Source organism: Equus caballus, chromosome 10 (assembly GCF_041296265.1).
Source record: "Equus caballus isolate H_3958 breed thoroughbred chromosome 10, TB-T2T, whole genome shotgun sequence".
NCBI lineage: Eukaryota > Metazoa > Chordata > Mammalia > Perissodactyla > Equidae > Equus > Equus caballus.
In genome coordinates this window covers 45,126,051-45,141,493 of record NC_091693.1, presented here as the reverse complement: position 1 = coordinate 45,141,493, position 15,443 = coordinate 45,126,051, and the positions used below count along the sequence as shown (strand labels likewise).

Below are 15,443 nucleotides of genomic sequence, written 5' to 3'. Positions count from 1 at the left end.
CTGTGTTCCTTCTGGAAGTTCTGGGAGACAGTGTTTCCTTGCTTTTCCAGCGTCTAGAGGCCTCCCCCATTCCGTGGTTTGTGTCCCCCTTCCTGCATCTTCAGAGCCAGCAACCTTGCATCTCTGAGCATTCCTCCATGCTCACATCTCCCTCTGACTCTAAACTCGGCTGGGCAAGCTGCTCTGCTTTGTACGACTCAGGCTAGATTGGGCCCACCTGGACAATCCAGGCTACTCTTCCCACTTCCCCGTCTCAAGTCCTTAATCACATCTGCAAAGTCCCTTTTGCTGTGTACAGCACCATTTTCACAGACGGCTACCCTTGGAGGGTGGGGAGGGAGCATTATTCTGCCTACGACACTTCCTTCATTCAAACCAATGTACTAAGCTAACCACACCATCTATCCTCCCACCTTTGCTGTGTCCTCCTCCTTTCCGTTTGATCCTGTGCCTGTCACTTCTTTTGTTCACCAAACCAGGTTTTCATGATCACATTCTTCTCTCTGGAACGTGTATTCTTCATAATGTCTTATTATTGTTCTCATTCTATACATACACACACACACACACACACACACTGTCACATACACATCCCCTGTCCATCTCTTTATTTCCTTAGAATCTTCTAGAGAAATCAATTCCATGATGATAATGGTGATGATGATGATATTGACAATGACGACACAGGCCTCTCAGGGACTCTGACAAAGAGGGAATCATTGCAAAGCTGCCACAGAAATAGGCTTAAAGGCAAATAACTGCTATCATGTTTAGTGGAATCGACTAATAGTTATTTGTTTTTTAAATTTTATATCGCCATATTTAAGATTTTAATGTGAATTTTCTTTAACCACTAAGCAAGATTCTATTTTAAGACAAAAATCTGAGAGCATTTCTGTCTTCTAACAAATTGTCTACTAGCCTTTTGTAAGATGATGCTTTAATAAAGATTACTACTGAGTTGCAAATAAACAGGATTCATATAATCTCACCAGATGTAATGAATGTGGAAAGACTAAGGAAGAAAAGCACAAAGCCATTCCTAAGTGCCTTGAACTTCAAATTGCTCACAGGAGAAACTGTTACCCAAGGTGAGTATCACACCGACGTAATGCCTGAGTGTGATGAGGAAGCTGACTCCCCTTCTCATGTAGGTATGCTGCTCACTTGTTAGGCGCTAAAACAACTTCCTCACTGTATTTGTTCCTAATAAGTATGGAACAGTTTAGGCTCTACACAAAGCAGGCTAAACATCTTCCCGTGCTGCCAGATCACTGGGCTGGATTTCCCCCACAGGAAGAACAGGATTATACTCCACACAAAAACTCCCCTGAGACCAGGCAGTCGCAGGGCAAGGGGTAACTGCAGCTCCCCACAGTGGGGAGCTAGTGTAGGACTGGAGGGGACCATGGAAACAGAGTCGGTCTGAGAGGACATACTACTGCCTTGGTAGCCAAAGACATCATGGATATCTGTAAGGATATAGTATTCTCCCAAGAGTTCAAGGAGGAGGGAGTATGTGAACAATAAATAGATTAAGACACAGCTGCATATAATTATCACAGGTCAATTAGAGTATGTTTTGGTATTTGGAAAATTATTATCCCATTATTCTTTGAAAGTGCAGTAGTACCAATAGAAATAATAAAGACTGAGAGATCTTGGAGATAAAAAACAATAGAATAAACCATTCCAAGTCTGTTGGATTCCTTGACAAAATGCAGGAAACAAGCTAGATGTCTTCAGCAGACCCCTCTTAATGCAAGACTCACTCCTGCAAAGTATAAAACTAGCGTTTTCAGCAGACAGAGGGAACAAGTCAAGGTTCCTGATCTTGAGAGGTGCACAGTATGGCAGGAAGGATCAGACAAGTACATATAGCCAAATATGGACGAATGCAGTGAAAGTCTTAGGAAGTGTGAATCGAGCCCAGAAGAGAAATTCCTTTCACCTAGAATCTGGAAAGCCTTTCTAGAAAACGTGGCTTTGGAGATGGATCTTAAGGGGCCGAATTTTGGCAGAATAGGATGTAAGGAAGGGAGTTAAAAGACTAATTCTAAGATTCATATGGAAATAGAAAGGACCCCACATAGGCAAAACAACTTTGAACAAGAAGAATGAAGTTGAGGACATACACTATCTGATTTCTAGACTTTCTATAAAGCTACAGTAATCAAGAAGTATGATATTGGTGTAAAATAGGCAAAAAGAACAATGGGACAGAATAGAATGTCCAGAACTAAACCAACACCCTTAGGGACAACTGATTTTCAATAAGGGTGCAAAAACAATTCAGTGGAGAAAGGATCTTCTCAACAAACAGTGCTGGAACAATTAGATACCCATATGCAAGAAAATGAACTCTGATCCATACCTCACAACATACACAAAACTTAACTCAAAATGGATCATGGACCTTAATAGAAAATCCAAAACTATAAAACTTCAAGAAAAAAGTATAGGATTAAACCTTTATGACCGTGGGTTCAGCAACGATTTCTTTGCTATGACATCAAAAATATTGCCTATTTTAAAAAGAAATTTATAAATTTAACTTTATCAAAACAAACTTCTGCTTTTCAAAGACACTGTTAAGCAAATGAAAAGACAAGCCACGGACTGAGAGAAACTATTTGCGGATCATATATTTGATAAAGGATTTATATCCAGATTAAACTCTCAAAACACAATAATAAAACAAATACCCCAATAAAACAATGAGCCAGAGACTTGAAAAACACTTCACCAAAGATAGACAGATGGAAAATAAGCATATGGAAAGATGCTGAATACCATTAATCATTAGGGAAATGCAATTGAAAACTGCAATGTGATACTACTACATGCACATATTAGATGGATAAAATTAAAAGGACCAACCTTACAAAGTGTTGGCAAGGAAGCAGAGCAATCAGAATTCATATACATGTGAGGAATTTAGATACAACCATTTTGAAAAACTGCGTATCAGTTTCTTAAAGAGGTAAACACCTATCTACCATACGATGCAGACCTTTGTTTCCCAGGAGCTTAAGAAAATAAAGGCATATGTCCGTAGAAAGACTTATAAACAAATATTCATAGTGGTTTTATTTATAATAGACAAAATTATAAATAACCCAAAAGTCCATCAACAAGTAAATGGACAAATTAGGGTATATTCATACAGTGAAACGCTATTCAGCAATACAAAGGAATGAACTGATACATACAACGACATGGATGAATCTCAAAATAATTATGCTGAATCAAATTAACTAGACAAAACAGAGTAAATACTTCATGGTTCTATTAATATAAATATCTTGAAGATGCAAACAGTGTACAGTGAGGGAAAGCAGATCAGTGGTTTCCAGGAGGTGGGTTGGGGAGGGAGGGATTACCAAAGAACATGAGAAAACTTCTGTGGGTGATGGATATGTTCATTATTTTGATTGAGGTGATAGTTTCTTGGGTGTATATATGTGTCAAAATGTATTAGATTGTACACTTTACATATGTAAAAATTATTTTGTCAAGCATACCTCAAAGTCATTTTAAAAGATGCAATTCAGTCCTGACCCCCTCAGTGCCTGACTGGAGTGAGATGCTCGGCCCCTCGCCCTGTCTGCCTTACAGGAGGGAGGAGACTTCTCTTGTGGGAGATAGCATCATATGCAGTGTCAATGGATTTCTCATTCACAATGTCTGCCAAATAATAAAAAATGTCTAGACATGCAAAGCATCAAGGCTATATGATTGATAATATGAGAATACAAAACATTAGACAATAGATGCAAACCAATAAAGACTATAAAATAATTACTTTTAATATGTTTAAGAAAATAGAGGAAGTGATAAAGAAAACAGATGAACAGATCAAGATTTTCACCAGAGAAATTACTGGAATGTGTTTTTAAGAAGAATCAAACAGACACCCTAGAACTGAAGCTTTCAGTTCTGGAAACATGGTGAACTGAGCTAATTTGGATCCCTTTTAAGTAAAATGTTTAATAATGCTGGATAAAATACAACAACAGCAAAAATAACACAGAGCTAACGATGAAGGAAAGAGAAGCTCCCAGGTGACAACAATGAAGAGGAAACTTACAGCCAGAATGGAAGCTTGTGAGCTGATGCCGCGCCACCCTGGAGGGAAGGGGTTTAATCTGCAGAGTGAGTGGGGTTATAATATCCATTCAGGGAAAAGGGTTCATAGCAGAAGGAGGGACTCTCGCACTTTACTGAGACCCCTGCATAAAAGTCATTGGAAGGGCTGCCTCCTCAGTGAAAGGGAGCCTCGAAGAACTCTAGGCACTGGCACAGCAGAGGGACAAGGAAACTGGTGCTGCCAGAGTCTCGAGGGAAGAACGGTCTCCCTTACAACATCTACACTCCATGCTCATGCTTCATTCACGTGGATGTGGGATCCTGATTTACATATGCTGCAGGAGTCCCTAAGGAAAAAAAATAACAGAATTCCAGGTTGGTCAAATCATTTAAGGCCTAAGGACAAGCAGCACACATTTGCTCTCCAGGGAAACTATAAACCAGGGTGCATGGGAGGGTCACAGGAAAAATAATGCTTGCTGAGGAGAAGCTCACACAACTCTACACACACACACGCCCCTGAGAACTGTCAGAAAGAATTAACCGTAAGTAAGAAGTAGCAAACCTAAAAAACTCCAGGATAACTAGTATTCCAGAGCCTAAAATTATGAAGCAATCTAAAAGAGAGCATAAAATAAGTATGGCCGAACCATTTTTAAAAATAAAATGAATCATAGAAAATGTAGTGAAAAAAAGAACAGATTGATTTTTTTAAAGAACCAAACAGAAAATATGGGAAAAAAAAAAAAGATAACAATTAATATATAAAATTCAATAGGTGAGTTAAACAACAAACTTTAACTTTCAATATCTAGGATGTTCTTTAAAATTCAAGAGTAATCTCTAATATACGTGTTTAAAAAAAGAATAAAAACAAAGGAGCCAGAATGGAGCATGTAGACTAGGCCAGCCGCTAGTCTAAGTGCTTTATATATTTTATCACTTAATGCTCACAGACTTTGAGGTGGATATTATCCCTTTCTGTGTATGAGGAAACTGAGTGTCACAGAAATTAGGTATCCTGGTTAAGACTGCGCAGTTCTCAGGCGATGCAGTCAAGCCCAGATAGAGTATCTCTGGAACCCGTGCTCTTGACCATGACTGCATGGTACAAAGCAGGAAAGGAGAAATGCAGAGCAAAGTAAACTGAAACTACAAAATAGAATGCTGGAAATGAAACATGACCAGTAATCGCAATACGTTTAGATGGAATAAACTCACAAGTTAAAAGATAGATTTACAGATTTCATTTGTTTACCCGAAACAAAGCAAAATCAAAGCTTAAAACAGATTGAAAGTTAAAAAGAATGACATAAAGAGGCCAAAAGTTAGAGACAGAAAAAAGATATACTAGATAAACACTAACCAAGAGAAAGGGAATCATTCAAGCCTTCCACAGGTTCACTATTTCCTTGAAACCCAGCTTGGTCTGCCACATACTCGCTCTGCCTGAGCAAAATACTGAAGCTCCCAGAGCCTTAGTTCTCTCACCTGTATAAGAGATATAAGAAACAGTCCCTCCCTCCCCAGAGTCCGTTTTTATTGACTGCCTACTGTGTTTCAGGCACTGGTCTAGCCACTTGGGATCTACAAGCGAACAAAATAAAGATCCCTGCCCTTGGAGGGCTTACATTCTAGTAGGAGGAGCAGAAAATAAACTACAGATACAATAATCATGTAAATTGCACAGTACGCTAGAAGGTGGTAAGTGCTGTAGAGAAAGACAAACAGGGTGAACAGGGAGATGGGGTGCTGGGGTGGGATGAGGCCATGCAGGTTCCCAGTGGAAAGAGGATGGCCAGCGTACACCTCCTTAAGAACATTGAGGAGCGAGGTATTATTTTGCTAGGGCTCCCGTAACAGAGTACTACAACTGGGTGATTTAAACAACAGAAATGTATCGTGTCATAGTTCTGGAACTAGAAGTCTGAAATCCAGATGTCGGCAGGGTTGGTTTCTCCGAGCACTGTGAGGGGGGACTCTCCCAGGCCTCTCTCTCCATCTCTTGACGTCATCTTCCTTCTAGGCATGTCTCTGTATCCAAATTTCCCCCTTTCATGAAGATATAAGTCATAGTGGATTAGGGCCCACCCTAACGACCTCATCTTAACTGATTACATCTGCAACAACCCTGTTTCCAAATAGGGTCACATTCGGAGGTATTGGGGTTAGGACTTCAACATATGAATCTGGGAGGGGAATACAATTTGACCCATGATGGGGGCATCTGAGGAAAGACTTGAGGGAGTGGGCCGTGTGGGTATCTAGGGGAAGAGTGTTCCAGACGGAGAGACCAGCAGGGCAACAGCCCTGAGATGGGTGCATGTCTGATGTTTTCAGGGGACAGCAGGAGGCCAGTGTGGCTAGAGCAGAGTCAGTCAGGCAGAGAACAGATTAAATCAGCTGGGTGCCCAGCGGGGAGGAAAGCTTTGAGATCATTGTAAGGACTCCAGCTTCCTCCCTGAGTGAAACGGGAAGCCATTGCAGGGTTTTGAGCAGAGAAGGAAACTGACAACTTATATTTAAAAGGATTGTTTAAGCCTCTGTGTTGAGAGTTCTCACAGTAGGATTACAAAAGTTAACTTAGCATGCTGCTTAGTGCCAAACAGTGTCACTAGTAACAGTGTCACCTGTTACTGTTTATAAAAGTGTGCTGGTAGTGTTCCATCCAGCTTCCTTTACTATCCAGTGGGTTATTCCCTGCTGCTGCTGGGGCGGTTGGCCCACTAGTGCCCCCTTCCCTAGAGAATTGCCCTTAATCAAAGCAGAAGCCACCTTATGCTGACTGGCTTGGAGTTACAAAAGGTCATGCCCTTGCCTCAAGAGGGAATGACTCTGTGGTGTAATTTGTGCCTATTGTCTAATGGAATGAATACATGTCACACACTGAGGAAACTCACAATGTTCTTGAGAATGTTACACCAGCAGAAACACTGCTAACTTGGGCTTTAAGGGCAGAGAGAGGACAAGATGAAAGAAGTCTGTCAGACTCCCGAAATTCTACATGCAGGAAACGGGTTAATAAACCACTTAGTTATTCTACCCTTCAAGAGAAAAGAAGGATGATTTCAAGGGTAGAGCTACAGGCCCAGAGGGAAGCCACAGGCCACAGAGGATTGCTTCCAGGCCTTGAAACATAATGGAGTTAGCCCGGTTGAATTTTGAAATTGCTTGGCATTAGTGACATCCCTTTTTAACAGGAATGTGTATAACTGGTATCCTACACTTGTCCCACCATTGCATTTTGAGAACAAATGACTTGTTTTCTAGTTTTACGGTCCGCAGATAGAGAATTTTTCCCTGGGTTGGATCATACCCAGGGTCTCACCCCTACCTGACTTAGACGATTAAGATGATGAGATGTGGGACTTTTGAGCTGATAAGATTCAGACTATATATAATGGACTTTGAGTTGATGCTGTAATAATTGAGTCTTTGAAGGATGTTGGGATGAGGTGAATGTATTTTGCACGTAGGACGGACATGAATCTTTGGGGCCAAAGGGAAGACTGTGGTAGGCTAATGGCCCCCCAAACATGTCCATGAGCTAATCCCTCGCACCTGTGAAGATGTTACCTTACGTGGCCAAAAGGACTTTGCAGATGTTATCAAGTTAAGGATCTTGAGATTGGCGATGATCATGGGTAACCCAATATAATCACTAGGGTCCTCATGAGAGAGACAGGATGGTCAGAGGTAGAGATGTAAAGTAGAAGCAGAGGTGGCAGAGATACAGGGTCATGAGCCAAGGAGTGTGAGCAGCCTCTGGAAGCTGGAAAAGGCAAGGAAATAGATTCTTCCTTGGAGCCTCCAGATGGAACACAGCCCTGATGACACCTTGATTTTAGCCCACTGACACTGATTTTGGATTTCTGCCCTCTAGAACTATAAGAGAATAAATCTGTGTTGCTTTAAGCCACTAAGTTTGCGGTACTTTGTTACAACAGGGATAGGAAATAAATTCAGGAACCAACATGAACATGAAGCACCTGCTGCCTGCTGTGCTGTAATGAAGTTCCTTATCTCTGACCCAGGAGTCTTGTGTCCTCTGCCGGCATGCACAAAACTGTGCCAGGCTGACTTGTTAGCTTGCAAGGGGGGGTAAAATCCTAGACCCTTCCCAGTTCTTGACATTTAGTTAACAAAAATGATGGTATAGTCATGGATATTTTTCCAACTTTTAAATATCCTTCATTCTTCAGACTAATAAATCTACTTCTAAATAAGATACCACTTAAATAGCTTTGAATCTTAATAAGAAATAGCCCATGGTTTTATTTGATTACTTAAATCATGAATAATAATATTAGTAAAAGTTAATAAAATCAGCATTCTTTAATGAAAATAGTATCTATTTGCAAGAATGTGGGTTAATTACAAGAAATATTCCATGCTTTGTTCTACTGTTCAGAGTCTTAAAGAATAATATTTTCCTCAAAAGAGATTATAGGAAAGGGATTACTTTGGGTGGAATAATTCCTAAATGAAATTTGGTGCATTACTCAGACCACGGGGATCGTAGGGATGATAGAAATTACGAGGTGTCATAAACATGGAATCGTTTCTAAAGGAAATGAAAAAATTGATGTCTGAAAACAAAAGACAAGAGAAAATTCCTGTGCATTCAAATACATTTATTATTTAGCTTAAGCAAGACAGGTGGTGAACAAATTCACAATGAAAATGCCACCGAGAGTTTAGCAGCTGGTCATGCAACTGACTCTGTGCAAAGACAAGTTGTTTCCAACACCAGTGTGCAGGTTTAACTCTGTGTTGCACCAGGCCACCCTGAATATGTGTTGGTGGGTTATTTACAGCCCATTCACCATCTCAGCTCAGAGCCCACACACTAGCCGCATAACCATCACCTACACATCTGCCAAGTAAATAGACAGCATGGCAAATAGCACTTTTCTTGTTCAGTAGCCAATGGCACAGCAGTGTAACCAAACATAGATACACCAGCACAGGGACACAGAAGGACCTCCCCTCACTCAGCTGACAACCTTCCCTACATTTTTTGGGGACAGTGCCATGCAATGTATCATTGACCGGTACTCCTGGGGGGGCCGTCCCCAGGTCTGAGCATGGGTGGCTGGAGATCCTCAGAAGAGCTGTTTCAGCTCAACCAACAGAAATGTTGGCCACAGTGTCTGTGTGAGATGAGTCTCCAGACATCCTGGTAGACACTCAGGCCCCTATAGAAAGCTTGGCTCAGTTAAGGGTTGAGTGGAAGGTCAGACATGGGGGATTCTACAAGAGATAGGAGGCAGTGCCCTAGTTTATACTGCTTTAGGTGGATCCCAGCCTTGTCTGGATGCAAAGTTGTAAATTCACAAACTATGAGAGCTGGCATGGATCATCTACTCCAGACTCCTCACTTACAGGTAAAATGTGGCAGCCCAGAGAGGTAAAGCGACTTGCTAAGGTGGAGCATGGTAGCAGCAGGGCCAGACTGGAACAGTATGCCAACCCCCATTCAAGATCACTGACACCAAGTATGTGGCCAAATTTTTCAACAAGGAAGATGAGACAGTCTAAATACTTTAATCCAAAAAAAGCCCCAAGTGCGTTTAAAGACATAAATCTCAGCTTAATCAGCTCTCCTCTGAGGGGCTCTCTTCTCTCTCTGTCTTTCTCCCTCTCTCTCTCTCTCTCTCGCCCACACAGACACACACACAATTTTGGTGAATGGAGATTTCTCACGATACAGACAAAACCCACATCTTCCAAAAGACACTTTACGGAGCTTGTTTCTCAATCCAGGTCTTTGTATGAGGTCTGGGAAACTGGCTTATTTTCAAGAACAATAGGTGGTTCTGAAATCAGAAGATCATCCTCCCCAAAGGAGGAGTTCTGGTCCGTGTTCACGAAGTTGGGAATGTCAAACTTCATGAGCCTGTTCAGCTCCTCCTCTGGCCGCCCACTGCTTCTGATGGCTTCCTGGAGTGGAACATTGCTGTCGAGGAGTGTGGTCTCGTGACAAGCTTTGGCCCTGTCCAAGTGTTCCACTTCATTGATGTAGCAGTGAAAGAGAGACCTGGACTCCTCGTTGCCCTGGCGAGAAAACACCTTATCTGGCTCCAGAGGTCTTCCGAACTCTGACACAAAGCTGTTCATTCTGAATCTCTTCTCCGAAGACTCTGCATTGCTAGAAAGGAAAGGAAAAGAAAAGACTGCTTACATTCCAGCTCATTCACCTGCAGAATCATAGTTCTGGGCATGTAGGGCAGGCCGGCATATTTCCTCTGATTATCTATTGAGTGCAGGTCCTTGTACAGAACATGCAGACAAACATCAGAAGTGAGAGACATCACTTCTGAACACGTACGAATAAACCCAAGGCAAACCTCAAGATGAGGACCCCTGGACAGTCCCAAGAAGAGACAGCTTGCTGAGGAATCCCCTGATATTCTGCATCATACACTCGTGTTCCTCAGCGGGATTCTCGGATCATCAGCATCAGAATTACTTGAAATGCTTCTTAGAATACAGAATCCTGGGTCACAGACCCTCAGAACTTCTGGAGGTGTGGCCAGTAATCTGTATTTCATAGAATCCCTAAGGATCACTACTCATGCTCAAGTTTAGAACCACTGACCCACATCAGGCAGGCCTGAACAAAAATAGTGCTATCTCACAGGGTCGAGTTACATATTTGTTAGAGCATTGTCCTATCGATTTATCTCACTCGATTCTCAAAACTGACCGGTGCCGTCACTTCAGGCAAGAATTACTCTACCCATTTTACAGATGTATAAGGTAAGGCAAGGAGCAGTCAGAGTGCCCACTTGAGTCACACCACCAGTTAGGAATAGGAGTGGGAATAAAACCCAGGTTCCTAATTCCTCGTTCCATTTAGTGTGGAACAAATGAGCAATTCAATGGTAATAAATCAGTGAGTGAATGAATAACATAACTCTCAACTAGTCCCACAAGTGAAGGAAAGAAAGAGCGTGGATAAATTGAATAACCTAATATCCCATCTAATCACCAGATTTATGTAAATTTATGTTAAGGTTGCTCATACATAGGTAGCAAGTCCTTAAGAGCAAGAACCATGTTTGAACACGTTTTCAAATCCGGAACAGAATCTGACGAAAATTAGGCTCCAGAGTCTGTATTCAAAGAGTGTTATCTCAGGGATTTCAGTTCTTAAGTCTCTTCCTTCCCATCCCATCACTCAGGATAAGGTGCTGATGACCAAGCTGCCACGGGGCAGGGGGCTTGGATCAATTTACAGGTCTGGAAAACCTCCAGATTATCAAGAGTCACTTGGATCTCAGACGTCAGTAATCCCAGAAGCTTTGCAATCCAGACAGCTGAGGGACTGTGATAGCAGCTCTGTCTCCTACCACAATTACCTGGGTGACATCAGACAGGGAATTCCTCTCGGAAGCCTGAGCTTTTCCTTTTAGTAATAAGCTGGTTAACAAATCTCATCGCCCGCTGTGCAAACGTGATGTGAAGATAATGATGCACACAAGAGTACAACAGTCACTAGGTCACCAACTCAGAATTCAGAGAAAAATCACTTTGGAGAGACTCTGACGACCTCTGCTTTAATGCAAATTTAAGCAGTCTTATCTTTCAGTGAGTGATTTTCTTCCCCTAATTGTCACTTCACTCAGGTTTAAAAGACGTTTGAGAACAGGAATGAGTGTGCCAGCAACCTGTGACCTAATAAACTGAAATGTCACCTAGAAAAAGGGGATTAACGTGTTTGGAAAAAGCATGATTAAGATTGCTGGGGCAGGCCCGGCCCCATGGCAGAGTGGTTAGGGTTCGGCATGCTCCGCTTCGATGGCCCCGTTCATGGGTTCGGATCCCGGGCACGGACCTGCTCTACTCATCAGTGATGCTGTGGAGGCAGCCCACGTGCAAGATGGAGGAGGATTGGCATGGATGTTAGCTCAGGGCTAGTCTTCCTCAAGCAAAAAAAGAGCAGGGTTGGCAACGGATGTTAGCTCAGGGTGAATCTTCCTCACCAAAAAAAAAAAGATTCCTGGGGCCTCTTCCATTCCCCATCCAGGGCTAAGGAGCCCTAAGTGATAGTTTTTCTGCCTGCCTGGGGCTTCACCTGAGTATAAAAGACCCAGAAACCCAACTGTGTGCAGCACTTCATCCATATCACAGGCTACGTTTTCCAGCATTCAGAACTGGGTCCATTAACCATCCTTGCAGAAGAATGCAGGCACAGAAGACCAACGGAGTTTTGTCCCTTCCCAGGGCACAGCCAAGGCGGTGGACATTCAGGCCCCTATGAGCTGCCCTCCTGCTCCACCTTGCTTCCCCTGACCTTTCTCCTGATGACCTCTTGGTGTGATAACCGTGGATTTGTCTGACTCGCCATCCCTGAGAACAAGGGGAAAGGTCACCTTTGTATTCTTCGAGTCTGGTAAACATTAAATGCTCAACAGATCATCCTTTTATTCCTATTTTCTTTCCTTGACTGATAAACTATAGGACCTGTATGTGAAAAACTGTGATCCTGGACACAGCTTGCTTCAATTCAGTTTCCATTCATCTTACCATTGGGTAAAATTTACATACTGAAATCCATAGGTCTTAAATATAAAATTCAATGTGTTTTTATTAATGTATATACCCATGTAACCACCACCCCAATCAAGATACAGAATATTTCCTTCATCCTACAAAGTTTCCTTCCATTCAATTTCCACCCCCTTTAGGCAACACTGCTCTGATTTCTATTTCCGTTGATTAGCTTTCCCTGTTCTTGAACTTCCAGTCAATTTCCACCTCCTATAGGCCATCTGTTTTGAGTTTTATCACCACAGACTAGTTTAGCCGGCTCTTGAAATTTATACAAATGGAATCATACAATATACAGCCTTCTGAGCCTCGATGCTTTTGTTCAGTATAACGTTTTTGAGATTCATCCATGTTGTTGGATGTAACAGTAGTTTATTCTTTTTCTTGCTCAGTAATATTCCATCATATGAATACACTACAATTTATTTATTCATTCTGCTGCTGAAGGGCATTTGGGTTTTTCCAGTTTGGGGGTTGTTGTGTGTAAAGCTGCTATGAACATTCTTGAACGGTCTCTCTGTAGGGACGTGTTTCTTTTGCTGTTGCGTAAATCCCTAAGAGTAGACTTACTGGGTCACAGAGTAGATGTATGCTTAACTTTATAAGAAACTGCAAAGTTTTCCAATGTGGTTGTGCCATTTTCCACTCTTACCACAATGGATGAGAGCTACAGCTGTTTCACAACCCTGTCAACATTTGGCGTTGTCAGTCTTTCTCAGCATTCAGAATTGCTTATTCTGGTAGAAACTTGAAGCTTGAAATCACATGTTTCACTTATTTAAGCATTTGTATTCCTTATTTTCAGCTTGATATAAGAAATGCAATTTGGACTTAACCTATCGATTGCAACATCACCGAATTCCACCAGCCAGAATAGAAAGACTGTCCAGACTCTTCTGATTCTTGGTCTTGTCTTCTCATTACAGGTTGTGTTGTTATTCTCTCCACCTGTGGAATTTTCCATATTGAACAGAGAGCCTCTAACATGAAGATCCATGTCTTCCTCTGGCGTCTGCACTGATTGTCATTTACTCCCATGACAATCCCCTGCTCGCAAACCTTGACTCCCCAAACTCTTCTGCGTGATGTTTCCGACCTTCCACTCACATCACCTGGCCTTTCCAGTGTCCTCTCCCACTGGTCCCCTCACTAACCCTACAGTCTAGCCACATGGGACCTGACTGTCCCCCCATACACTCAGGACTGTCCCTCCCTGTGCCTTGTCTTATACTGTTCCTTCTACCTGATGGGCCCTTCCACCTCTCTCTGTCTATCAAAATCAAATACCTTCTTCACTGTCCAACTCAAATGTCACTGCCTTCCTAGAGGTCTGATCTCCCAATGGGAAGGAATCTGTCCCTCCTCCGTGTTCCTCCCATGTTGTACCGACTTTCTCTTACAGGATGCGTCCCTTCCTGCCTCGTGTCAGAGCGATTTGTCTAGGGTCTTTTCTCTCCTAAATAATGCTGTGCTATATTTCGTTCATCTCTGCCTCCCTCAAAGGGGCTCATAGTCATTAGACCCTCAGTGAGTGTACAGCTCATCTGCGGTGAACAGCTGTATCTGCAGGTGGTCCAAGGCCCTGGTTCCTGGAAGAGGCACAGCCACCCCCAGGGTTTAGGAAAGCGCTTCTTTCTGTGTGACTCAAAAGACAAATCAGACCAGGAGGACAGACCCCTTTGCATTTGCAGGGGGAAACACCTGCAATGCTCTAGATTACTCCCCTAGGAATTTTCCAGATTTATGACTAGTTTTTACAAATGCAGTACCTGCTGCTTTGCTAAGAGTCTTAGCATGCCCACAACTGTCCTCAGGTTTGCCCCACTCATGAAAAGCAGTGGGCAGTCCAACTGACGGCACCTGGTATTTCCAGAAGTCACTTCCACTGGACTTTTAAAGATGCGTAAGCTAAACAAAGACCTACTAAGAATGAAACCTTCATTCATTAACAATCAGTGAGAAAATAATAATAACCACTCATGTTGGAGCCTTAGCCCATGCTGAGAGCTTTATCTCATGTAACAAGCCCTGACAGAGGGCTGATCGAACCCTCCCCTCTGGAAGCGCCTTTGGTTGCTTTAGTTGGCACTTCTGACTTACCAGGAAGATGTCAGTCTCTCTAGAGCAAGGAACAGGCCACTATCCTGGAACAGCCCTCAGCACAGTTCCAGGCAACGTGTAGCTGCGTACCCCATAAACACTCTTAATTGACGGGGAATTAAAAGCAACTCCTGAACAAAGGTGTTGAATTGAATCGAATTGAATCCGATACATAAAATAGTCAGATTTTCTACCTGTTGACAGTGGTAGATGTCTCGGAATGACAGGACTTCCTCAGGAACCACTCACCAGATCTGCACTTTGCCAGCCAGCTCCTGTGGCATCGGTCATTATCACAGACCTCGAGCTCTGCCATTTTCCTGCTCTTAGCTTTTCGGTGCCCTGTACCCATCTTTAGTGAGTGGCTATTCTGGTAAATTGCACTTCAAGGTAAAACGTAATTTCCGTTTTTACAAGGTCATGAGCAATCCCGCACTTACCCCTAAATGAAGAGCATCTCCACCTGGACAAGGTGCACTTAGCAAAGGCTACAAAAGGAGAGCATTCGAGGTATATAATGTCTGCAACTTGATACTTTTTTTAAGAACTCCATTATATTCAACATAAAAATGGGATCCAAGCCTTTCCCATTACTCTCTCTGGCAGATTTATGAAAATGGGGCTAAAATGCTTTAACAAGACAGCAGATGGAGTAAATGGCTCTTTAGCTGAGAAAGCAGGGGGAAATGGTTCTTTTA

General features: G+C 42.5%; 1 protein-coding gene across 9 annotated transcripts in view; it reads right to left on the bottom strand.

The window, feature by feature from the left end:
• Window positions 1–8,708: 8,708 nt before the first annotated feature.
• MRAP2 (melanocortin 2 receptor accessory protein 2) overlaps window positions 8,709–15,443 on the bottom strand; it is a 45,135-nt gene continuing 38,400 nt past the window's right edge. For 8 of the 9 annotated variants that reach the window (XM_070225271.1, XM_023650756.2, XM_070225270.1 and 5 more), the window contains one exon: window positions 8,709–10,240. In XM_070225271.1, coding sequence (XP_070081372.1) covers window positions 9,847–10,240 — 394 coding nt within the window. In that variant the 3' untranslated portion in view covers window positions 8,709–9,846. Of the gene's footprint in view, window positions 10,241–10,439; window positions 10,567–15,443 lie in introns of those variants that run through there. The other variant, XM_023650755.2, reaches the window with a different exon arrangement.